General features: G+C 37.4%; 1 protein-coding gene and 2 pseudogenes across 1 annotated transcript; all 3 read left to right on the top strand.

The window, feature by feature from the left end:
- Positions 1-1309: 1309 nt before the first annotated feature.
- Positions 1310-2275, top strand: LOC143645016 (olfactory receptor 8B3-like). The gene has a single exon (XM_077114679.1). The coding sequence runs from the start codon at positions 1337-1339 to the stop codon at positions 2273-2275; it is 939 nt and encodes a 312-aa protein (XP_076970794.1). The 5' UTR covers positions 1310-1336.
- Positions 2276-6300: 4025 nt separating this feature from the next.
- LOC143645015 (uncharacterized) overlaps positions 6301-26315 on the top strand; it is a 37658-nt pseudogene continuing 17643 nt past the window's right edge.
- Positions 24482-25505, top strand: LOC143643826 (olfactory receptor 8C8-like; annotated as a pseudogene).

The raw sequence follows: 26315 nt of genomic DNA, 5'->3' as shown, positions 1-26315 counted from the left end.
CTGTAGGCAGAATCCATGTGGAAATAATCATAATAATGCAAGGAGAAAGAAAGAAAGAAAGAAAGAAAGAAAAGAATAAAATAGGCAGACTTCCCTTCAGAGATGAAGATGGTAGGGATATGAGATTGACATTTTAGTTTTGCATTGAGGGATGTACAATCCCTAGAGTGAAGTGAAAACTTCAGGAAAATATTGAGTCTCTAAGGAGCAAAAGAAATGTCATAGTAAATACAATCCCCTTTTTTCCCAATTGCATACAGAATCTGTTCCCTGGAGAAGGGACTAGGCAAGTTTCTAACCTGTTTATAACCAAGTGTGCAATATTAACAAACTAATATTAAATCTTCCTGATAAGAATGTTCATTTTTTATTTCACAGTTGACAGGTTCACAAATAAAATTAGAAGTTTTGATCTTTAGCTTCAAATGATTTCCAGGGCATGCTGGAAACTAATTCTGGTATGTATACTCTTAGAATACAAGGTAATAAAACCTTAGTTTGGAATTGCTTTTAGAAATCTACCTAGGTAAAACACAGCAAATAGGAAGTTCAAAGGCTTCTGACCTTAAGTTAGTGAGTTACTGAATTTCATTGTATATTTCCTCCCTATGTTGAGATGCAAATCCAGGGATTAGGGATGCTCCTTTGTCTCCCATATTTTGTTGCCCTAGTAGGTAATTGAATCAGATGGAAGAATCTGTTTGAGGATTCAGCAAGGAATATTCAGAGACATAAATACTCTCAGGGTTCCCATATATCAGTGCATAAGTTCTCTCTTCAAGAGGCTACTCACACTTCTCAAGAAATGGCTTTTGCTATGTGACTTGGGGCAGCTGCTGGACTTCTGGACATAGGTTCCTTAGTTTTGAACTAGAAGCAACGGTCATGGCTCCTACACCAACAACGTCTAATCTGCATGAAAGGCCAGCTTCAGGCTGCCAGGGCCTCTTCCTCCAGTTTACTGCTGAAGGGAGGGCTCAGGTGAATAAAGAGTGATGCGATGAGGGAGAGGATTCTGTCCTGGTTCATCTTCCTTCCGTCTTTTACTTTTATTTTTTTCCTGCTGTCATGTTTTCCCATGGCAGCACTTGCCTTACAATGTGGCATAAGTTCTAAAAGCTCTTTACTATAACTAGCTTTAAGGACTCTAATAAGGGGAAATTGGTGTCACTTGGTATCAGGGGTAAAGGCAGATTCTAAGGGTCCATGATGGACAAATCTCAGACATTCCCATTGTAGAGTCCACTCTTCCGAGAGGAGATACTCATGTGGGAAGAGCTTTGTTGCCCTCTAATGTAAGTCTTTTCTCTTGTCCCTGCAGATCTCCCATAGAAGAATGGCTACTGAAAATAGCTCTTTTGTGACCGAATTCATACTGGTGGGATTAACAGATCACTCAGATCTCCAACTCCCTCTGTTCCTCCTGTTTCTAGTAATGTATATTATCACCATGCTGGGAAACTTGGGCATGATAACTCTAATTAGGCTGAATGCCCACCTTCACACCCCCATGTACTTTTTCCTCTTCAACTTGTCCTTCATAGACCTCTGTTATTCCTCTGTTTTTACACCCAAAATGCTGATCAGCCTCATATCAAAGAAGAATATTATCTCTTACCAGGGCTGCATGGCCCAGCTCTACTTCTATTGCTTTTTTGCAATCTCCGAGGGCTATGTGCTGACATCAATGGCCTATGATCGCTATGTGGCCATCTGTAACCCACTCTTGTATAACATTGCCATGTCCCCTAAGGTGTGTTCCAACCTTATGCTTGGTTCATATTTAATGGCGTTTTCTGGTGCTATGGCCCACACTGGATGCATGCTGAGACTGACCTTCTGTGATGCCAACACCATCAACCATTATTTCTGTGACATCCTCCCTGTGCTCCAGCTCTCCTGCACGAGCACCTTTGTCAATGAGCTGGTGGTCTTCCTTGTGTGTGGCATCAACATCTTTGTGCCCATTCTTGCCATCTTTCTGTCTTACGGTTTCATTCTCTGCAGCATCCTGCAGAAATATTCCACAGAGGGTAGGGTCAAAGCCTTCAGCACCTGCAGTTCCCACATAATGGCTGTTTTAGTGTTTTGGGGGTCATTTTCATTTATGTATCTCCAGCCATCTTCTGCAGGGTCTATGAATGAGGGAAAAATCTCTTCTGTGTTTTACACCAATGTGGTTCCCATGATGAACCCCTTAATCTATAGCTTGAGGAACAAAGATGTTAAACTTGCCCTGAGAAAAACTTTGAGAAACATTTTTTATCGTAAATAGGATCTGCTTTGCAGGTAGCTTCAGGAAACGGTTGTTCACATTCTTTATTATAATATATTTGCTTGCTTTCTTACCCTTTTTATTTATTAACATGACAAAGGAAATTTCAGCCTTCTCTCACTAATTTATTTCCGCTTTTGTTAGGGTAGAACTTCTCTTCTTCATCCTCACCAGTTTTTGTAATTATTTTTCCTTCTCACACCTTTTCTTATTTGAGAATAACATAAAGGAAGGGATTTATTATATCCGTCTTTTTCATTGCCTTTTTGAACTTTTTTTTCTCCTGGGATATGATAACTTGTCCTGTAATGATTGAATAAAGAATACTAGGGTGAAATTTTGTCACAGTTCAGAATCTGTATACATATACACATATATGAATGTGGAAGAGGAGACAAGTAAGGTGTGTTAGGATTTAGGCTCTTTTCATGTGCCAGGCTTGGTCCAAATACTTTATGTGAATTAATTCATTTAATATCCACTAAACCCCATGAAATAATACTTTTATTAGGCTCATTTTACATGTGAGAAATAAAATATTGAGAATAGTTCCATAGCTCATCTAAAATCTCAATGTTAGTAAGTAGAGAAATCTTCATGAAACAGAGAGTCCTCTCTCTTAACAACTTTTATTACATCACTTTATTGATTTGAAATCCACAAGCCTATATAGTGTTAAAGCAATGAAGCAATGTTTTATTCTTACAATTCCAGAACTTTGAAAGACAGTATTAGAGATGTGACTATGCCCACAGACATTTTTTAGAGTTGTGCACAGGTCTCAGAAAATACTGAGTGGATTAACTAAGAGGGCATGTTTTATTAAAGACATAACATAGGGCATATATCATTATTAATGTCTCTAAATTCTTGAAATTTAACTGAAAATACCACTTGAGTTGCAGACATGCTCTGACCTGAGACCTATAAAATACTTAGTAGCACTCCCTGATAGTGTATGAGTCAGCGAACACCTGGGCTCTGTTCTGTGATGTGAACAGGCTTATTTGTAGCTTGAGGTTTTATTCTTATATTGGTCTAGTAAATCTAACTGCTTTGATTTTTTTTATTTGTCATATTTTATAATATTTATAACTGAAAGTGTTTCAATCAAAAATTTTTTGAAGTTAGTATAAAAGAAAATTAGATGTAAAATAATTTAGAATATATAAGCTTATTATTATTATTGAATGCCTGGAAATTTTTGATCTATAAATTGATGAATTCCTAAAAGACATGAATATTGTCATATATATGTATATATATACATATACATATCATTCTTATCTTCTTGTTATATCGTAGTTACTCCATAAGCAATTCAAATTAGAAAACCTTGGTTTTACATTCAATTCCTTATCGACATGTATCAAGGCATAGAGATATTTTTAACACGAAAGCTTAATTCCACTAATTATCATTTTGTTTTAAGTAGATTAAATAACGTCAAAGGGCACTGTCTCTCGGTTCAACTTTCAGGGAAAACATGAATTCAGAAATCTATTACATTGGTACTCATGGAATGGTGGCTGGCCAATCGAGTTTGACCTGGTAGAGTTGGAGGACTTAAATGATTACTCTGGCATTATTTTAGCACAGGAAAAGTCCTCAGGGAGGTTCAGAGTAGAGGTGGTCTAGTATCACAGATCACACCACACTTTGGAGGCTGCAAGAGAAATGAGACAAGGCATGTGGCGTGGTGCTCCATTCAACAATGAAACCAAATAGCTGGTCTACCAGCTCCAGCAGGCACAGACACAAAGGAGGGCAATACCCATTGTGGACAGGTGCCTTCAGGGCTATTAAGGGGCAACAGGAGCACAGTGTGCAGCCTCAGGGGCTGCAGTCTTACTGATGTGAGCCAGGCTGGGGATCCTGATGGTCCCTGCTCCAGGTAGGACCTCAATCTCAATTTCTCCCTATCAGGCACTTCTCCCCAGTTCCAGCTGTGGCATTTACAGTAGCTGCAGTATGACTGCTCTAATATTGCATGAGACTTCTACAAATTAGGGCTTCTTTGTTATTTTGAAATACTTGAAATTTTTTTTAAAAATTGTGAAATTTGATTTCATTTGGTTAAACATTAAATTTTTCAAGGAGGAAAAGATATTTTACATTATGTAGATATGATCTCAATTGTTTAAATTTTTGGATGGTTTAAAAATGATTTTGAACTCTATTATTTATTTTGCATTCAATATTTCTTACTGTTGGTGAGGTTTAAAATGATGTGATTATAAGTACTCTTGACTATTCACTGTTTAATTCAGAAAATATGAACAACAAATATGTTCCAGGAGCAAGAATAGATTTTCTTTAAAAATATGATGATGTTTCATTTGGAAATATCTATAGAAAAAAGTTCACATTTTTAAAATAGCAAGATGGAAAACTTTGTGTTTTGAACAATTCTTAATAATATGGTATACAGTAAAACTTAGTCCAACAGTTATATACAGGCAGGGCGTTAAGTAGCTTATTTGGTCAAACTCACTCCAAATTCGGGTAAGTGGGCTGGGTGCATGCACTATGTAGTTCAGTTTTGTAGAATGTCTTCATAACTGGAGAAATAGTTGTATATACAGTTCCTTAATGTTAAAATTGTGGGATAGTGAATACTATTGTTTTCTGAGCTTTTCCAGGTTTATGTATATAAAATATTTGGTAGGCATTTTAATTTTATGCAGAATCATTTAAATAACATATTTTTAAAATAACCTATACAAAATATTTTATGAAGAAAACATATAAGTGAGATGAGATAGAGGTTTAGTCTATATACTTTGCTCTGAATTTTCTCAAATCCATTAGATTCACCTCTGTTTGATTCTGATTATTGGAACTTTATACCTGGACACCCAGAATACACTGTTAACTGTCCAAGTCCCTACACATATTATTACTATTTTCATGATGCAACAGCTTTTTCATGCTTGATATTGCAAAAAGAAACTTTGGAGCAATAAGAAAAAGCAGAAAGTAAATACAAAATATAATTTAATACATTTAAATAACTGAAATTTAGATTTTCAGAAATGTAACCAATTTCCTAAGCTGAGTGGCTTTCTCCAGTCTTTGATGGGCTAATATAGTTTTGTAAACACTAAGAAAGATTTTTTTCTCTCAGCAGGTCCTATTGTTTTACTGTCTCTGTGTGCTGAACTGGTTTCATCTTATTTACTTTTAATTAATCCATCTCTCTTCTTGGCTTGTGTATTTGATGACAATCTCCAATTATTTGTTTGTATTAAATGGAAATTTTCATTTTTCTAATGTGTCCCTACCATCTGACTTAATCAGCTTTGTAAACAAGCCCACCAAACCTGATCATTGGTTATAATGCTTTTCCCTTGTGCACACTTGCCTCCAGGAAGTTTGGAGTCATGGACCTGTTAGTGACCATGGTGTGACCTTAAGGAGAAGCCCTATTTTGATTGGGCCCTGCCCTGAGGTGGTAGAATCAAGAAAAGGATTGAGAGGCACTAGACCTTGTGACCTCACCTGAAACGTTTAGTCAGGCTTGATCCAAATCCAGGAAAATATTTGAAATTTCCATTTTTTCAAGAAATGACTTACTTTTAGAAGGAGTATTAATATAGTGATTCAGAAGTCATACTCAAGTGTAAATCCCATTTTCTCTGTTATACCTCCTCTTTCTCCCAGTCTATAGTGATCTTTGGGGTATGACTGTTCTTTTTCATGTAATTAATTGATAATCTTGGAGAGTCTCGTCTTTCTGGGCTTCAGGATTTATCTGATTTAGGAAGCCTCTGGGAATTATATGTCCAGGAAAACAAATGGAGTTAATGAAACCTTTATAGAGTCTTAGTTGGAGTCCTAGATGTTCTTAAGAGTTAACAGGAGTGATGTTGATCAGAGTCTAGTAAACCATGGCAATTAGCACTATCTTACTGAAGCTTTCGTAAGAGTAGCCTCCAGAACAGCTGCATGACTGCATTTGATCTCTCTTGGCCACTGGTTCCTTATTTTATTACACTTCATTTCCCCCTTTTGGTGTGGAAGGCATGGTCAATCCACTACAGAAGTCAGTTTCGTAAGACCAAGCCTCAAAATCCAGAGCTTGGCCTCTTTTCTTGGGAGTCTCCAATGGTTGGGATGGTACCTGGGGTTTCCCAGATGGAAATGTTTAATAGTTACATATATATATATATATATATATAAATTTTCCCCTTCACATCCTCAAGGTACTATACCAATACTTTTTAAGTATCAGCCCTCATAGTTTGAGATGTATCCTGACACTCCACCAAGCCACAGAGAATTGCAAGGTCTTGTTCCTATTCTGGAGTCCAGGACTCTGGTCTGTCCAAATGAGCTATCCAGAGAAGTTGGTTCAGACTATGTGTTAGAGAAAATTTATGTTCTAGACATAATAAACCTCTCTGCCTTTTATTTCATCAGCAGCTGAAGGTCTAGAGTATACGCACTGCATTGTAATTTACCTTAGACTTAACCCAGTTTGACTTCATTTTAAACTCTGAGGCCTGATCTCTTTTTTGGTTACTTCAGATGCATTATAGATAGCTACGCTAAACTTTCAGGGTTGCAACACTTCATTTCTGAGACCCACGTGTCACAGAGCTATGCAGAGTCTCAGGGAAATACCAACTGGTATCGATATACCTCATTGTTTCAGAATCTAGAAATATGTTTACAACTTCAGACTAAATGTGATTGCTATAAGCACCCACAATTCAGGCTCTCATGTTTTTATAAGTATTTACTGAGACAAAACTTAGTATATCTGTTTTATTGTTTTTGGCCCATTCTGTACAGCTCATTTTCCCCAACATTTATTGAGTTAGTTGTGTGCTCCTTGGCATTCCTCCTTTTTGTAGTTGCACCAAATTCCATCATACAAATGTATCACTGTTCGCCATTTTATTTCTCAATCATTGCATCCTTCAGCTCCTTCCATCTATTGGGCATCATGGGTAATGTACAAAATAAACAAACCATGTCTTAAAGCATTTTTGTTTGGTGTACAGTCAGCCTCACTCTCAATTTTAGTCAATTTTCATTGGTCCATAATGACAAAGAGCCAGCGAGCATAATGTCATCAACTATTGAATCAAAACTACTCCTTATCCCTTGTCCATCCCCACACCGTTAGTTGCCCTTGGTAGTGCTGTGGTGCTGTGGATGTCTTCCTGTTAATTACTGGTCATAGCATACATTTTTAGTTTTCCCTCATATACCTCTACTGTTAACTCTTCGTCCATTATCAAACCAGTGAAATATTTCATATGAAAACTTATTTATAACCATAAATTTAATCATTGGAATACGTGGCAATACACATCTTTCAATCATCTTCACCTTCAATATGAACATGTTACTTAACAAACCCTCTAATTAGTTATCATCACTTCTGTCTGTTGCATTGCATTTAGATTCAACCACTTTGGGTAGTCTCTCCTCCATCTCTCACTTTTGTGTACCTCTAAGTCTGCTATAGTCTACTGTGTAACCTCTGAGATTACCTTTACCAGAGTCATAGTAACAAAATCATATAGTATCTGTCCTTTTGTGGCTGACTTATTTCTCTCAGCATTATGCCCTTAAGGTTATCCACATTGTCATGTGTTTCAGAACATCATTTTCTCTTACTGGTACATAATATTCCATCATATTTCAGAACTTATCTGGTCCAAGGACTCATCTGGAGGTTGTAGGTTTCTGGAAATTGCTCTGGTGCATGGAACCCTATTGGAATCTTACATAATGACCTGGGTGTTCTTTAGGATTGGTTGGAATGGTCCAAGTTGAGGTTTGGCAGGTTATGATAGGTAGTAATGTCTAATGACAGCTGCATAAAAGCACCCTCCAGAGTAGCCTCTCAACTCTATTTGAACTCTTTCTACCACTGATACCTTATTATTTACACTTCTTTTCCCCCTTTTGTTCAGGGTGGACTTGTTAATCCCACAGTACCAGGGCCAGATTAATCCCTGGGAGTCATCTCCCATGTTGTAGGGAGACTTTTATCCCTGGATGTCATGTCCCATGTAGGGGAGAGGGCAATTATTTCACTTGCAGATTTGGCCTTATAGAGAGTGAGGCCACATCAGAGCAACAAAAGAGGTCCTCCAGAAATAACTCTTAGGCATGGCTGTAGGTAGGTTAAGCTTCTCCACTACCTACATAAGCTTCACAAGAGTAAGTCTCAAGATCAAGGGCATGATCTATTATCTTGGGTGTCCCTAAAGTTTGACATAGTATCAAGGGTTCCCTGATGATAAGGTTTAATAATTCCATATTTTTTCTCCCATCCCTCAAGGAACTTTGCCAATACATTTTGATTATTGGCTTACTATACCCTAGGATGTATCCAGGCATTACATTAAGCTATATAGCATTAAAGGACCTTGTTCTAGTTTGATAGTTGCCAGACTACAACACACTAGAGATATATTGGTTTTTAATAAAAGGGGATTTATTTCATTAGTTCTTCAGAGGAAAGGCAGCTAACTTTCAACTGAGGTTCTTTTTTACATGAGAAGGCACAGGGTGATATCTGTGGGCCTTCTCTCTAGACCTCTGAGTTCCAACAACTTTCCCTGGGTGATTCCTTTCTGCATCTCCAAAGGCCTGGGCTGAGCTGTGAGTGCTGAGATGAGGTATGCTAAACTGTTTAGGCTGTGCTACTTTGAGTCTCTCATTTAAGCACCAGCCAATTAAATCAAACATCATTCATTGCAGCAGGCACACCTCCTAGCCGACTGCAGATGTAATCAGCAATAGATGAAGTTCACATGCCATTGGCTCATGTCCCCAGCAGTAGAACCTAGCACCTTCACCTAGCCGAGTTGATACCTGAATCTGACTATCACAGACCTCTTTCTTATTCTGGACTCACTGTGCTTCAGTTGTTCAAATGAGCTATACAGATAGGTTGAGTTAGATTATATGCTATAGAAAATTTTGGTTCCAGACCAAATAAGTCTTTCTTCTTTGATCTCAAAGAGTATGTGCAGTTCTAAAATATAGATGTCTTCCTTAGACCTGTATTTTGAATTATTTTAACCCCAACCTGATCAGCTTTGTTCTTATCTCTAAATATTAGGTTCTCTCTCTCTCTCTCTCTCTCTCTATATATATATATATATATATATATATATTTAATATTATATATATTTAATATATATTATGTATTATATATATATATTTAATATTATATATATTTAATATATATTATGTATTATATATATATATATATATATATATATAGTAAAATAGTTGCATGCCTCACAACTTTGTTCCTTTTTGTTCTGGATGTGGTATAATTCCTTGAGCAAATCAGTATATCCTCTGGTATCTGGTATGCAGCTATTGATCTGGCAAATACTTTTTTCTCAATAGCTGTTAGTAAGGACCACCAGAGACAGTTTGCTTTCAGCTGGCAAGGTCAGCAATATACTTTCCTACCTCAGGTATATTAAACTCCCCAGTTGTATGTCATAATCTTGTCCGTAGAGACCTTGATTGTTTCTTCCTACCACAAGACATCACACTGGTCCATTATATTGATGATATCATGTTGATTGGACCTAGTAAGCAAGAAGTAGTAAATACTCTGGACTTACTGCTAAGGCATTTGCATGCCAGCAGTGCAATTTATAGGTGTCCAGTGGGGTGTGGTGTGTCGAGATATCCCTTCTCAGGTGAAGGATAAGTTGTGTCATCTGACCCCCCCTACAACCACAAAGAGGCACAATGCCTAGTTGGTCTCTTTGGATTTTGGCAACAACATATTCCTCATTTTGTTGTGCTACTCTGGCCCATTTAACAAGTGACCAGAAAAGCTGTTAATTTTGTGTGGGGACCTGAAAAAGAGGAGGCTCTGCAACAGGTCCAGGCTGCTCTACAAGCTGCTCTCCTGCTTGGAACATATGATTCAGCAGAACTAATGGTGCTGGAAGTGTCAATGGCAAATAGAGATGTTATTTGGAATCTTTGGCAGGCCCCTATAGGAGAATCACAATGCAGACCCTTAGGATTTTGGAGAAAAGCCTTACCATCTGCTGCAGATAACTACTCTCATTTTGAGAAACAGCTTTTGGCCTGCTACTGGGCCTTAGTAGAGACTGAATGCTTAGCCTTGGGCCACCAAGCTACCATGAGACCTGAGTTGCCTATCATGAGCACATGCTCATGGAATTCTCTGGTTTTACCATGTTTCCCATCATCCAGAAACAGCTGGATTGGTAGAAAACTCAATTACGGTGTCAACTAGGTGGCAATACCTTGAAGGATGCGAGTAATGGTCTCCAGGAAGCTGTGTATTCTCTGAACCAGGGTCTACTGTATGGTGTGGTTTCTCCCATAGTCAGGACCCAAGGGTCCAGGAACCAAGGGGTGGAAAGGGGAGTGGCACCACTGACTATTACCCCTAGTGATCAACCAGGAAAATTTTTACTTCCTGTCTCTGCGACCCTGAGCTCTGCTGGTCTACAGGTTTTAGTTCCAAAATGGAGATTGCTTCCACCAGGAGAAACAACAATGATCCCATTGAACTGGCATCTAATATTGCCACCTGGTGACTTTGGGCTACTCATGCCCCTGGATCAACAAACCAAGAAGGGGTTTACATTACTGGTTGAGGTGATTGACCCTGACCAACAGGGGGAAATAGGACTGCAACTACACAATGGAGGTAAAAAAGAGTTTTTCTGGAATATAGGGGATCCTCTAGGGCATCTTTTGGTACTACCATGCTTTGTGTTTAAAATCAATGGAAAACTGCAAAAATCCAATCCTGGAAGGACTACCAATGGGTCTGAAACTTCAGGAATGAAGGTTTGGGTCACCCAACCAGGCAAAGAACCACAGCCAGCTGAAGTGCTTGCTGAGGGTAAAGGGAACATGAAATGGTTAGTGGAAGAAGGTAGTGATAAATATAAACTATGACTATATGATCGAGCTACAGAAATAAGGACTGTAATGCTGTTTTGTTCATGTTATACTATTTAAGTTGTAAGATATCAAGTTTAAGAGTGAATATTACCCAAGGACTTGCACCCTATTCTGGAGAGATTTAATGAGCTTTCAATTGTATGCAGGACAGTTAAGTATCATTAGGTGAGAATAAAATGTGTCTTATTGTTCTCTATTTAGAAATTAGCTATGATTTAAGATGATCATTATAGCTGTCAAGTTGACAAGGGGTGGACTGTCATTATCAGGTTCATGTGTCAACTAGGCCATGTGGTGGTCCCTGTTTGGTTGGACAAGTGCTGGTCTGTCTGTTGCTACAAGGACATTTCATAGAATTAAATCATGATCACATTGGCCAAATCTTCAGATGATTCCATTTGTATTCAGCCAAGGGTAGTGTCTTCTTTAATGAGTGACATTTAATCTAATCATGGGAAGCCTTTTAAAGAAGATTCAGAAGAGACAGGTTCTCCTCCTCCTTCAGCTAGCAAGCCTCTCCTCTGGAGTTTGTCTAGATCCTCCTCCATCAGAATAATCATCTTCACAACCTGCCCTACAGATTTTGGACTCTACATTCCCACAGTTATGTGAGACACTTATAAATTTTTTATTTATGAATATTTCCTGTTGTTTCTGTTTCTCTAGAGAACCCTAACTAATACTGTTTGTTTTCATCTTTTGGCAATTGGGAATAACACTTGTATGAATGTCAGTGTGCAAATGTCTGTTTGTATTATTGCTTTCAGCTCTTCAGGGTATATAACAAGTAGTGCTATTGCTGGGTCATAGGGCAACTTGATATTTAGTTTCCTAAGGTACTGCCAAACTGTCTTCCATAGCAGCTGTACCATTATAGATTCCCATCAGCAGTGAATAACTGTCCCATTTTCTCCACATCCTCTCCAACATTTATAGTTTCCTGTTTTATAATAGCAGCCAATCTTATAAGTGTAAGGTGGTATCTCATTATGTTTCCCTTATAGCCAATGAAAACCAGCTTCTCTTTATGTGATTTTGAGCCATCTGCATTTGTTCTTCATAAAAATACCTAATGCACATTTTAACCCATTTTATAATTGAGTTGTTTGTTCTTTTGTTGTTGAGTTGTATGATTTCTTTACGTATATAGGATATCAAACCTTTGTCTGATATGTGATTTCCCAATATTTTCTCCCATTGAGTTGGCTGCCTTCTCACCTTTTCAACAAAGATTTTTGAGGTGCAGAAGCATTTGATTTTAAGCAGTTACCATTTATCTATTTTTTCTTTTGTTACTTGTGCTTTGGGTGTAAAGTTTAGGAAGCTACCGCCTATTATTCATTCTTGAAGATGTTTCCCTCCATTTTCTTCTAGAAGCTTAATGGTGCTAGTTCTTATATTTAGGTATTTGATTAACTTTGAGTTAATTTTTGTATAGAGTGTAAGATAGGGGTCCTCTTTCATTTTTTTTTCCACTATTGATATGCAGTTCTTCCATGCCCAATTATTGAAAATACTACTTTGTCCCAGTTCAGTGGATTTGGAGGCCTTGTCAAAAATCAGTTGACCATAGATTTGAAGATTTATTTCTGCACTTTGGATTCAATTCCATTGGTCAATGCTTCTATCTGTGTGCCAGTATGATGGCTTTGTAATAGTTTTCAAAATTGGGGAGTCTTAATCCTCCCTCTTCATTCTCCTTTTTTAGGATGCTTTTAGCTATTTGGGGTCTCTTTCCCTTCCAGATGAATTTGATAACTGGCTTTTCCATGTCTTCAAAGCAGGTTGTTGGAATTTTGATTGGTACTGTGTTCTTTTGTAGATTAATTTGGGTGAATTGACATCTTAATATATTTAGCCTTTCTATCCATGAGCAGGGAATATTTTTCCACCTATGTAGAGGTTCTTTGATTACTTTTAGCAATGTTATGTAGTGTTCTGAGTACAGTTCCTTTACATCCCTAGTTAAGTTCATTCCTACATACTTTATACTTTGCTATTTTGAATGGAATTTTTTCCTTAAGTGACCCAATTAGGTCATTGTTTATGCATAGAAACATTACTGATATTTGTGCATTAATTCTATATTCCAACACCCTGCTGAATTTATTAGCTCAAGTAATGTTGCTGTAGATTTCTCAGGATCTTTCAATGATAATATCATGTTATCTGCAAACAATGAAAATTTTACTTCTATTCCAATTTGGATGCCTTTTATTTCTTTGTCTTGCCTGATTGCTCTAGCTAGAACTTCTAGCACTATGTTGAATAATAGTGGTGTCAGTGGGCATCTTTGTCTCATTCTGATCTTTTAGGGAAAGCTCTCACTCTCCTCATTGAGTATGATGCTGGCTATTGATTTTTCATATATTCTCTTTATCATATTGAGGTTGTTACCTTTGATTCCTATCTTTTGGAGTGTTTATATCAGAAAAGGATGTTGAATTTTGTATAATGCTTTTTCTGCATCAATTGAGATGATCATGTGATTTTTCCCTTTCAATTTGTTAATGGGCTGTATTGTATTGATTTTCTGGTGTTGAACCATCCTTGCATTCCTGGTATAAACCCCACTTGGTCATGGTGTATGATACTTTTAATGTTTTGTTGGATTTGATTTGCTAATATTTTGCTGAGAATTTTTGCATCTGTATTCATTAGGGAGATTGGCTTGTAGTTTTTCTTTCTTATAGCATCTTTACGTGGTTTCGGTATTAAATGGTATTAGTTTCATAAAATAAGGTAAATAGAGTTCTTGTTTTCTCAATTTTTTTTGGAAAAATCTGAGCAGGATTGGTGTTAGTTCTTTCTGGAATGTTTGATAAAATTCCCCTCTGAAGCCATGTGGCACTGGGCTTTTCTTTTTAGGAAGATTTTTGATGACTGATTGAATCTCTTTACTTTTGATTGCTTTGTTGAGAGTTTGTATTTCTTCCGGAGTCAGTGTAGCTTGTTTGTGTGCTTCCAGGAATTTCTCCATTTCATCTAAGTTGTCTAGCTTGTTGAAATATAGTTGTTCATAGTATCCTCTTATGATTTTTTTTTTTATTTCTCCATGGCCTGTGGTAATACACATTTCTGATTTTGTTTACTTGCATTCTCTCTTTTTTTTCTTTGTCAGTCTTGCTAGTTGCCCATAAATTTTATTGAATTTCCAAAGAACCAACTTTTGGTTTTATTGATTCTTTCTATTGTTTTTCCCCTCACCCCATTCATTTAACTCTGTTTTAATCTTTTTTTATTCCTCTTCTTCTATTTGCTTCGAAGTTAGTTTGTCATTCTTTGTCCAGTTCCTCCAGATGAGCAGTTAAGTCCTCAATTTTCGCTCTTTCTTTCTTTTTTTTTTAATATAGGCATTTAGGGCTATAAATTTCCTCTCAGCACAGCCTTTTTCACATTCCATAAGTTCTGGTAAGTTGTATTCTCATTTTCATTCATCTCCAGATAGCTACTGATTTCGTTACCACTTTCTTCTTTGACCCACTGGTTGTTTAAGAGTGTGTTATTTATTTTCATTTATTTGTGAATATTCTTGTTCTTTGGTGGTTCTTGATATCCCACATCATTCTGTTATGATCAGAGCAAGTGCTTTGAATAATTTCAATGTTTTTAAATTCATAAAGACCTGTTTTGTGAGCCAGTATATGATCTTTCTTGGAGAATGCTCCTTGAGCAGTAGAGAATATTCTGTATCCTGGTGTATTGGGGTGCTATGATCTGTATATATCTGTTAGGTCTAATTCAATTTTTAAGTTGTTTAACTTCTCTGTTTTCTCGCTGATATCCTATCTGGTTGCTCTGTCTATAGAGCAGAGTGGTGTATTGAAATCTCTTACTATTATTGTTGAAATATCTATCACTCCCTTCAGTTTCATCAGTGTCTGTCTCATGTACTTTAGAGCTCCTTGATTGGGAGCATAAACATTCATTTTTGTTATATTTTCTTTGAGATTTGTCCCTTTAATTAATATATAGTGTCCTTCTTTGTCTCTTATGATATTTTTTCACTTAAAGTCTATTTTGTCTCATATTAGTATAGCTACTCTTGCTTTCTTTGGGTTACAAATTGCATGGAAAAACTTTTTCCATCCCTTCACTTTCAAACTATTTGTATCCTTGTGTCTAAAATGAGTCTCTTATAAGCAGCATATAGCTGGATTATTTTTCTTATCCATTCTGCCAATCTGTACCTTCTAATTGGTAAATTTTATCCATTAACATTCAAAGTTATTACTGAAAAGGCATTTCTTGAATCCACCATCTTACCTTTTTTATTTTATTTGTCAAATATATATATATTCTGTTACCTCTTTCTCTTTTTATCATTTAAGCTACTCTTTCTGGCACTTTTCAATTCTGTGCCCCCTCCAGACTTCTCTCTCCTGTCTTTTTTTTTTTTTTTTCTGGGTGAACTCCCTTTAGTTTTTTCTTGTAGGGCCATCTCTTGATCATAAAGAGAGAAATCTTGAGTTACTATTTCATAGAACTTCAAATTTAATCTTTAAAAACCATTCTAACTGTCAATATTTCAAGGTGTCAGAAATGGGATGGTATACAGGAAAAAAAAAAAAAACAAAACGAGTCAAATCAAGCTTGTGTTAGAACAAATGGGGTTTGGTCCAGTACTCATAATCATTCAGTGAGATGAGATTTAAAGGAACTTATTATAAAGGAGGAAGGAAGAAGAGGATGGTGGGAAGCAGATAGGGGGAGGAAGGAGGAAATGGTAAAGGAACACCTTCTCCAAGAACTTGAAGAAAATGTCTACCTGAGTTGTAATGTATTTCTCCCCTTATGCTCTGAAGTTTGCCATCCCTTACTTGTCCTGAATTCTGCATTTGGCAACTTGTTTCTTCTTTGTGCCTGGTCTGACCTGCTTGCTCTTTAATGGCAGAGTTTGTGCTATAAGTTCTTTGTTGATGTAGGTCCTTGCCCTGGACAGCATTTGGCAAGAGGCATCATGAGTTGTGGCAAGGAAGAGGAGGGAGGGCAAAGGTCTCAGGCCAGTGAACCACAAATTTTGGTCATTGCTGCAGTGCGAGAGGGTGGTGGGGGCCTGAGTTTCATCCTCTGTGATCTGTCATCCCTGCCTTTTGTTTAATATAGATTTAAGGGAAGGAAGTGGGGTGCCATTTATCATTCTTAACTACTTCCTGCTGGACAGGGACAGTGTTAAGGGGCTTCAGGGATGAAGGCAGGATTTTTGATGTGATGGCAATGAGGCGCTACTTCATCCAGTTCTTTCCTTACAAGTCTTTGGTAACCTAACATGCTGTTCCCAAAAGAACTCAAGAATAATATGTTATGAACTGTCTTTTGAGTTAGTGAAGTGACTGTGCAGTGTAACAATTGATTGACAAGCTTACAGAACAAGGGTGCTAGGATAAGTAAAAATAAATAAATAAATAAATAAGTGGTCCTATAAAGCAAAATAAGTAGGAGAGCCCCGATGACATTTTAAATCAGGAAGGGTTTGTGACATGTTTTTGCAACCAAGCAAATTTGAAAGCATTTAGGATGATTGCTAACTCTGGGGACTGCAGCAGAACCTTGTAAGTAAATTTGGGGTCAGTGGCAAACAAGTTCATCTGCATGAGTGGTGGCTGCTACTTAAATGTGTTTTTTTTCATTTGGAGAGGTAGAGGAAGTAAGGAGTACGACGGCATCCTGATAGGTGAGATCACAGATTTGAGTTAGATATTTACATTTTTTTATGATATTGAGTAGGGTCGGTGGAAAAGGAACCTAAATGCTGTTTGATTTGTGAGATGTCAGAAAGAAAAAGAAACTCGAACCCTGGTTATGCCTTTCCATCCTGCTACTTTCCTAAGAGTGAAACATACCAATAGAAGGGGATGTTATTGAGGATGAGGAAGTGGAAAGTGGGGAGGGTGGGGGAGGGGGAGGCTGATGGAAGAGGGCCGAGGGTTGAAGAGGGGTCATGGGGGGATGATCGACCAGGTCTAAGGAATTGGTGAGAGGAAGTGAAAACGGGGAAGAGGTGGGAGGTTTTGGTTTTTCTTTGAAGAGGAGGAGGATTTGGTAGGTAGTTAGAGAAGAACAGAACCAGGGCTTAGCACACAGCGTCCAGAAAGCTCGGACATAGGGAACTTCATCCCATTTTGCAGATTGTCACAGGAAGTTATTAAGGTCAGTAAGAATTTTAAGATCAGAAGTACCATTTTCAGGCCAATGGTCTTGGTTGCCCAGAGGGTACTGGGACCAAACCATCATTGAGTTAAATAAAAGTTTCTTTGGTTTGGTGTTGTATTGTAGATCTAGATTTTGAGGTGGTGTAACAGACAGCCCAAGGGAGTGTCTTTAGGAGGAATAAATTGTATTGCCCCCATGGCCAGGGAAGAGAGAGAGTGAGAGAAGTGGGAAAGAACAAGAAAACTCAGTGGGGATTGAGGTGGGCAGAGGTGGGCATCCCCATGTGAGAGAAAGAGAAAGAGAGAGAGAGAGAGAGAGAGAGAGAGAGAGAGAGAGAGAGAGAGAGAGAGAGAGAGAGAGAAGAGACGAGACTCTCTCTCTTTCATGAAGTGAAAGGAGGGATGTTCAAGCTACAGTGTAGAGAATGAGGACAGAACCTATTTGAGCACCAAATAAATGTTCGAACAGTTGGGGGTTCGGTCTAACACTCATAACTGCGCAGTGAGCTGAGGTTAAAAGGGGTTTATTATAAAGGAGGTAGGGGAAAGAGGAAGACAGGGAGGGGGAAGAGGTAGGAGGTGAAGAGGGTAAAGGAACAATTTCTTCAAGAGCCTGAAGAAAATGTCCACCTGTGTTGCAACGTGTTTCTCCTTTTATGCTCTGAAGTTCGCCTTCCCTTATTGGTCCTGAATTCTGCGTTTGACAACTCATTTTTGCACCTCTTTTGACCTGTTTGCTCTGTATTGGTGGAGTTCATGCTATAAGTCCTTCTTTGATGTGGTTTCTTGTTCCGAGCAGCATTTGACAAGAGGCATCACAAGTTGTGGGATGGAGAAAGGGGAAGGGAAAGGGTCACAGGTCAGTGGACCATGAGTTTCGGCCATTGGTGCAGGGTGGGGAGGGGGGTTGGGGCCTGAATTTCATCCCCTGAGACCTGTCAGCTAGGGTCTAAAGTCAACAGTAACATTGTAATATGCTTCCACTGAATGTAACAAAGGCATTATGCCAAAACTAAACATCAGCAAGCAGGAAAAGTGGTATGGATTCTTTGCAAAGAAAAGGAAATGTCTTCATATAGATTAAGGTGGTGAAGGCATGATTATTTACTTAGGTTTGATTGTCTCTTATGTTAATAAAACTGTTTAAAAATGAGCAGACAGTAAAAGAGAATGAACAGAGAGAAACAAGTGCTAGAGAAAACATGGAGAAAGAGATATATCTTTTCACTGTTGGTAGGGAAGTTAAGAGGTACAGCCCCTCTAGAGGGCAGTGTGGTGGTTTCCCAGCAGGTTAGGAGTGGGGTTGCCATATGATCTATATCTGGAGGAACTGAGAGTGGGGACTCAAATGGACATTTGCACACTGGTGTTTATGGTGGCAATGGATGGAGATGGCCTAAGGATGCAACAACTGAGGAACAGGGTAACTATATATGTTGAACTACTGATGGGCTGCAAGCAGGAATGAAATTGTGAGGCATGAAACTAGGTAAATAAACCTGGAGGGCAGTGCGTTGAATGAAATATCAGAAACAAAAAGACAAATATTATCATGCCTCACTCATATGGGCTAACTGTAATATACAAACTTGGACAACTGAAGTTGAGAGCATGGGTTATCAGATTTGGACCTATTGTAAAGGGTCCTAGATTGTAAGCCCTTCAGCAGTCACATATTCAGGAGATGTAATTATTATTTCTAAATTCTGAGATAATGAGCTATTTGTGTATAACTTGGTCATTCCCTGGAATTTCAGGTATTTATTTGACACCTGAGTCTCAGAGTTAGAGCACTGGAGCGATGAAAGTGGGCATTATCCCAAACAGCAACTGTTGAAAAATTGATCACATTTTGAATAGAGATATGAAAGAATCTGATCTGTAAACCAGAATACAGGGTAAAGAATGGTATAATTCGTATTTTAAAACTTCAACTTCTCTGTGAGACCAAAGGAAAAGATGTTTATTTGGTGCAAAATTTATATTTTGGGTATCATATTATCTAATTTGACTTGTATGATCAGTTTATTTGAATACCGTAATTACATGGAATCTTGAATACCGTGTGAGATCTTGTTGGTTTGCCCAGGTTAGTGTGATGCCCCGATACATCCCAGAGCAACTTGGACAGAGAATAAAAAAGTATTTCCAAAGACAACGTAGGGATTTGGGGAGAAAGGAAGAAATGTTAAACTTCCCCATCTAGGGGAATCCTGATATTCTCACAAGTGGTAGGGAGAGCCAATTCAATAGGCTGATTCCACAATCTTGGTTTCACTGCTATGAAACTTATTTCTGCAAAGGAGAAGATAAGCCAACTTAATTTATGTCTAAGAGTCACCCCCAGAGAACCTCTTTTGTTGCTTAGATGTGGCCTCTCTGTCTAAGCCAACTCAGCAGGTGAACTCTCTGCCCTCTGCTGTACATGGGACATGACCTCCCATGTAAAATCTTCCTGGCAACATGTGACAGGACTCCCAGGGATGAGCCAGGTCTTGGCATCATGGGGTTGAGAAAATCTTCTTGACCCAAAGGGGTAGAGAGCAATGAGACAAAATAAAACTTCAGTGACTGAAAGTTGTCCTGGATGTTATTCTTACTCATTATATTGATATTCCTTTATAGTTATGGTGTGTTGGTGTCTTATATGGAAAGTGGTGTATTAAAATGTTTAATAACATTATATTTTCTTCTGTCTTCTTGCTTATTTTTTATGCTTTATTAATGTGGATATTCTGTTGTCAGTGTACAAATTTTGTGTCATATCTTTATCATGAATTTCAGTTTTTGCATTAAAATATGTGTATCTTTGGCAAATCTTTTTTCTTTCAGCTTAATTTCTACTTACTCCTCCATCTGTTTTCTATCACTGCTCTGCACTTTTCTGTCTCTTTTAATAACTTTATCCATCCCTTTTTATTTATCGTTTTCTGAATCACTTTGTTTCAGGTATCTTTCAAGGATAACATATATTTAGGTCTTTTATATGGTGTCAGATTGTATATATTTGTTTTTGTGTCACATGGGTTAAGATCATTCACATTTATTGTTGATTAGCATGATTAATTTCAGCTCTGTCTATGAGGAATGCCTAATTCCCAGCAAAAGGCTGCTGGCTCACTTCAGTATCCCTTAGATCCTAAAACACATCTCTGTAAAAGGTCCTAGGGTATAAAGTAACTTACCATTTCAAGTGGTTTTCTACATTCTACTGGGATTACATGAATAAATTATTGTATTACTGTTTTAACACTGTATGTGCTAGTGGATTCCAACTCAAAATGCTATAATGAAGTTCATAAATAGGCTTATTTAATGCACATTTCTCAACTTCCTATCTATAATTTTGGATGTGTTATAGAACTCCTCTGAACCTTTGTTCCCTATCTACTAAATGAGGCTAAAAATGAGCTATCCCAAGGGTTGTTGTAGGTATTAAATGAGTTAATTCACATAAAGTATTTGGACCAGGTCTGGCAAGTGAAAAGCGCTTGATAAATCTTATCACCCATTTCCTTTCTCTTCTGCCACATTCATATATATACGGAGATTCTGAACCATGATACTACATGTAGTTCGAACGTGAACGTTCCCTGTTGGGTGACATGTCTAAAGATAGGTGGAAGGAGATGAAAAAAACAACAATACATGAAGAACTTCTCAAGGTCACATTTCATTATTCATTAGGGCAATGCAAATTGAAACTTCAAAGAGATCTCATTATAAATCTATTTGAATGATCAAAGTTAGAAAAAAATAAAACTGACTATACCTAGTGCTGGTTAGACTATGGAGCAACTGGCATCCCCATACATTACTGCTGGAAATGCAATTTAATATGGCTCATCTAGAAAATTCTTTGCAGTTTCTTACTAAGTCCCAATCCAAGATATTTACAAATATTTTAGTTCACACAAACTCTGTGTGAACTTATTTTTATTTTTATTTGGTTTATTTTGTGTTTAATAATTTTTCTGCTGGTTAAAGAATAAGCAATATTGCATTCATAAACTGAAGCACATGCCACAATAAAGAGGAATGAATTCCCAATACATGCAACAATACGGATGAATCCATATTCATTGTGCTAACAGGAAGAAGTAATACTGAAACACTGCATTCTATAAGAATCCGTTTCTTATAGAACATCTTAGAAAAGACAAAACTATAGCAACAGAAATCAGACATGTCGCCTCCAAAGCTGGGAGTGGGAGGAGGGTTTGTCTATAACGAAGTATGAAGAAAATTTTCATATCTGTGGTAGTCAGACTTTACTTAATATCAGCTTTACTGCTTATGCTGGACAAAAATTATAGAACTTTAAGAATGTGAATTTTATTCTCTATAAACTGCTTTTGAGTAAGAGGAAATTGAAACACACACATATTCCTATAAAAAGTGAGATTCCATTTCCCATCTTCATGTCTACTAGAGGGTTAAAAAAAACCTGCTAATACCAAGGGTTGGAGAAGGTATGAAAAATTTCAACTTACCTATAAGTAAGGAATGTACTGGAATGTAAAATAGTGACTCACTTTGGGTAATAGTTTGAAAGATTCTAAAAAATGAAATGTATATTTACCATATGATCCTACAATTAACTCTTAATTATTACTCAAGGAAAATGAATAAAATCAAAAAATAAACACCTCTAAAATTACTGCACACACATACTAACATTGGCTTTAGTAATTATGGTCAAAATCTGATATAACCCAAGTGTATAACAACTAGGGAATGAATAAACAAATCTTCATATGTTAATTTAAAAAGGCTTATTTTTAGCAACAACATAAAAACAATTACTAAGACATGAAAAATAGTATGCTAAGGGAAAGAAGTCTAACCCAGAAGAAAATGTTTTATGATTCCAGAGTCAAGAATAGGCAGAAATGAATATGCAGTGATGGAACATCTATTAATGTTTGCCTGAGGCTAGACTGTGAGATTCACTGCAATAAAACAAGATGAAACTTACTTGCATGATGGAAAGAGTCTGCATTATGTTCTTAGCGTAAATTGGATAAGTATTTACTTAAAAGTGTACATTTTACTATATATAGTTTACAAAAATTAAATGTGTAATCATAAAGTTTTTCCATCTCAATATTTTGAACAATTTATTGTTTAGAAGAGCCATTGGGAAATATTACGGAACAAGCATGTGTTTTGGTAACACGTCTCTAATCTCTAATATTGACAGCACTGGGGCATCTAATCTGTCTCATGCCACCATCAGAGAATAATACTGTGCTAAATGAATCAGTAGTTTAAGGCAGTAAAAGATTTTGGTGTTTCCAAAAAAAAATTTTTTTTAAACCTCTGTCTTTTATTAAATCCAATTTTATTTACTAAAAATCTTAGAAAGCCAGAGAAGCTGAGGGAAATACACAAACGAAATTCAGAAAAGAAAAATTCAAATAAACTTCTGACACTTTTGGGTCCGTGAATGCCACCAATTTCTAACAACTAAGAAAAAGTAAACATTTTTAGACATACAAAGGCTGAAAATTATAATAACTAACCCTAGCACATATGCAAATATATTAGTTAGCAGAGGATGGAATGCTTTTCATTGCTTCCAATACCAAGTAATCAAAAATTCTGAGGAAATGTGATTTAAATAATTGAACACTGTGTTTCTTAGATACATCAAAGATGTGTATCTGAGAGACGTGTAAAGCACAGAATATTAGTGCTCTCAACTAGCCATATAATTAGAATAACAAAAGGAGGTGTAGCCTAAAATTATAAATCATGTATTTTTTTTACCAATTTAAATTTGCTTTTTTACTTTTTCAGTGGATTTAAGTAAGAATTCTTGCTTATCTTTTTCCAAGGAAAGGAGAATTTATAAATGCAAGCCACTATTTTTGCAGATTGGTGCGATATAATGCAATCAAATACATACCCATAGAAAGTGCACATCAAAGCCACAATTAGAGAACCAACATTCTGTGAATAAAATTGGCACTTGGAAAAAGTCATTAAATAAAATAAAGTTGTTTTCTTTAGGTAAAATTTCGAATTGTTTCCCTGGATTCAAGTGACCTTCGACCCAGGATTTCAAATGATGTCACCAAAAGAGTATTTTGTCTTGCCCCCTTACCAGCCCTGCTTCCTCAATGCAGGCTCCATTTAATCAGTTTTCCAAGATGGTCAGTAGATGACCATTCACTGGCTACCACCTTCTCTCAGGCAAGGGGGAAATACGAAAAACCTCAGACTCAGGGCCTGGTTGCCATATTTTATACTTTGCCATTGCACATATCAGAAACATTCAAAATTAGGCATTCCTCAGATGATATGTAAAGTGAGAAGAAATCACTGAGTCCCAGAGGAATCTGCTCTGTGATACAGGATGTAAACGCAGGCTCAGTAAATTTTACTCTCAAGGGGCTCATCCACCTGTGAGGTAATCATGTGGGAGAAGATAATTTTCTGCACTTGGGATCAATCTTCCCAGAAGTACAGGACATGAAGTTCATTCCCACTGAAGCCAACAGACTGTTTGAAAGGTATGTATAAGGTTGTTGATTTCCTCTTTGCAACTGAAGAGGACAAATTCATAGGAAGAAATTAAAGCTTCTTCCCCTAAAAATACCTCTTCTGGAATGTCAGAGACTGAGGAGAGTGCTGAAAGCTAGTGCTTCCTTCAGTATCAGAGATTTTCTTGGTCTCAGGACAGTGGAGACTAAGGACCCTCAAGTCCTACCTATATCAGTGAGGTCTTCAGGCAAAGGAATCATCTGTTACTTATTTCCTTCTAAGCACACAACTACATATGTCAAGGATTCTAGGGGAACAATCAAGACCTTCATATGTGACTAGGAGAAGCCCATGTCAGAGGGAGGAAATGCTGAGCCATTAGTGGGTCTACCAGCTCTCTACTCTGCACAGTGACTCAGAAACTGTGGAGGAGAGAGAGAGAAGAGAGAGAAGAACAATGTGGACTCTCAGGACAGGGGAATCCCCTCAGAATGACTTGCCCTGTGTCTTCAGACAACTTTGAACTTGTAACCTAGTAGATCCAGCTTTCCCTCTGCAGCGAAAAGACTGAGGGTGCATCAGTAACATCAGTTCCACCCTCTTCCTACAGATTATGCCTGTGCAGGGGATGGCCATAGAAAATGTCTCTTTAGTGACTCACTTTCTCCTTAGGGGATTAACAGACAAACCTGAGCTTCAGTTGCCCTTGTTTTTCTATTCTTGGTAAATTATGTGGTCACTGTGGTGAGGAATTTAATTGCAATCAAAATTATTTGCCTGAATTCCCACCTTCACATCCCCATGTACTTTTTCCTCTTCAATCTGTCCTTCATTGATCTCTGCTATCTGTCATTTCCCCTAAAATACTGATGAGCTTCAATTCAGAAAGGAATATCATCTCCTTTCCAGGATGCATAGCTCAGCTATTTTTCTTCTGCTGAAGTGCTGAGTGCTATGTGCTGACCACCATTTGCTATGTGGCCATCACTAAGCCTCTACTACACATCATCACCACGTCGCTTCAGGTGTGTTCTCTGCTGATGTCTGCTTCATATATGATGGGGTTTGCTGATGCGATGGCTCACACAGGGTGCATGATCAGGCTGATGTTTTGTGATTCCAACATCATCAACCACTACATGCATGACATCGTCCCCCTGCTCCAGCTCTCCTGCAGCAGCACCTATGCCAATGAGCTTGTAGGTTCAATTATTGTGGGCATAGTTATCATATTATTGAATGTTCCTATCTTTATCTCTTATTCTTTGATTCTTTTCAATATCCTTCACATGTCATCAGCTCAGGGCTGGTCCCATGCCTTCAGCACCTGTGGCTCCTACTTAATTACTGTTGGCCTTTTCTATGAATCTGCACTGTCCACTTATGTTAATGCATCATCTGCTGGGTCTTTGGGTCAGAAGTTTTTCTCAGTGCTTTATACAAATGTGGTGCCCATGCTGAACCCCCTTATCTATAGCCTGAGGAACAGGGATGTCAAAGTTGCTCTGAAGAAAACCCTGACGAGAATAACACACAGAACAGAACCAGTGGTTCCGCCTTATCCCTGCCTCCTTTGCTGTGCTCTTTTCTCCTTTTCTTGCCACTCCTTATCTTCTGATTCCTCTTCCGCATTTCTTCTTCTTTCCTCCTAAAGTCTCCTTTGAAGAACTTTCAGTCAAATGTCTTTTTTTTCACTTTTCAGTGAAACCATTTCATCTTCCAATATGTGCATTTTATTTATCCATATTAGTTTTTAAAGAAAAAGTTAATTTTAATCCATAATGTGTGTCACATCCTTTAGAAATATTCCTGAAAATGAATCTCTCCATACTGTATCATAGTTGCAGAAATGATTATGTGACTTGATAAAGGTCACTCACTAATGTTGCAGAACCTAGCGAAGGAATGAAATGAAAGAAAGAAGATTGTCAAAGAAGGGAGAGACATTCTGGAGATTTGTTTCAGAATGAGCCTGTAGGTGGAGTCATCACGGGAACCTTGCCTTCGACCAATGTTTCCATAGCAGAAACGGGATTGCCAGCCTCGAAATATACACGTGTCCCCAGAGAGGTTTAATTTCTGAGGGCATCATACTGAATCAAATCTTACAGAGTAAGATTTAATCACAATCTTGTTTATAATAGTGCTCTCTTCCTGTCAGGTGGAGACTTGTGGACACGTCTCCCTGGTGAGTCATGTCAACATTCTCATGTGTATTTTTTTTTTTTTTAATAGTAGTTTCAAAACTACTGTCGTTGTTTTTTTTTTTAATTTTTTTTATTAATCAAAAAAAAGAAAAGAAATTAACACAGCATTTAGAAATCATTCCATTCTACACATGCACTCAGTAATTCTTAGTATCATCATATAGATGTATGATCATCATTTCTTAGTACATTTGCATCGATTTAGGAAAAGAACTAGCAAAACAGCAGAAAAAGATATAGAATGTTAATATAGAG

This window comes from Tamandua tetradactyla, chromosome 8, assembly GCF_023851605.1.
Source record: "Tamandua tetradactyla isolate mTamTet1 chromosome 8, mTamTet1.pri, whole genome shotgun sequence".
NCBI lineage: Eukaryota > Metazoa > Chordata > Mammalia > Pilosa > Myrmecophagidae > Tamandua > Tamandua tetradactyla.
The sequence above is the reverse complement of the archived record's forward strand: the minus strand, read 5'-3'. Positions and strand labels throughout refer to the sequence as shown.

Bases quoted from the DNA above. Each gene is read 5' to 3' on its own strand.
- LOC143645016 (XM_077114679.1), top strand. From the start codon at position 1,337: ATGGCTACTGAAAATAGCTCTTTTGTGACCGAATTCATACTGGTGGGA.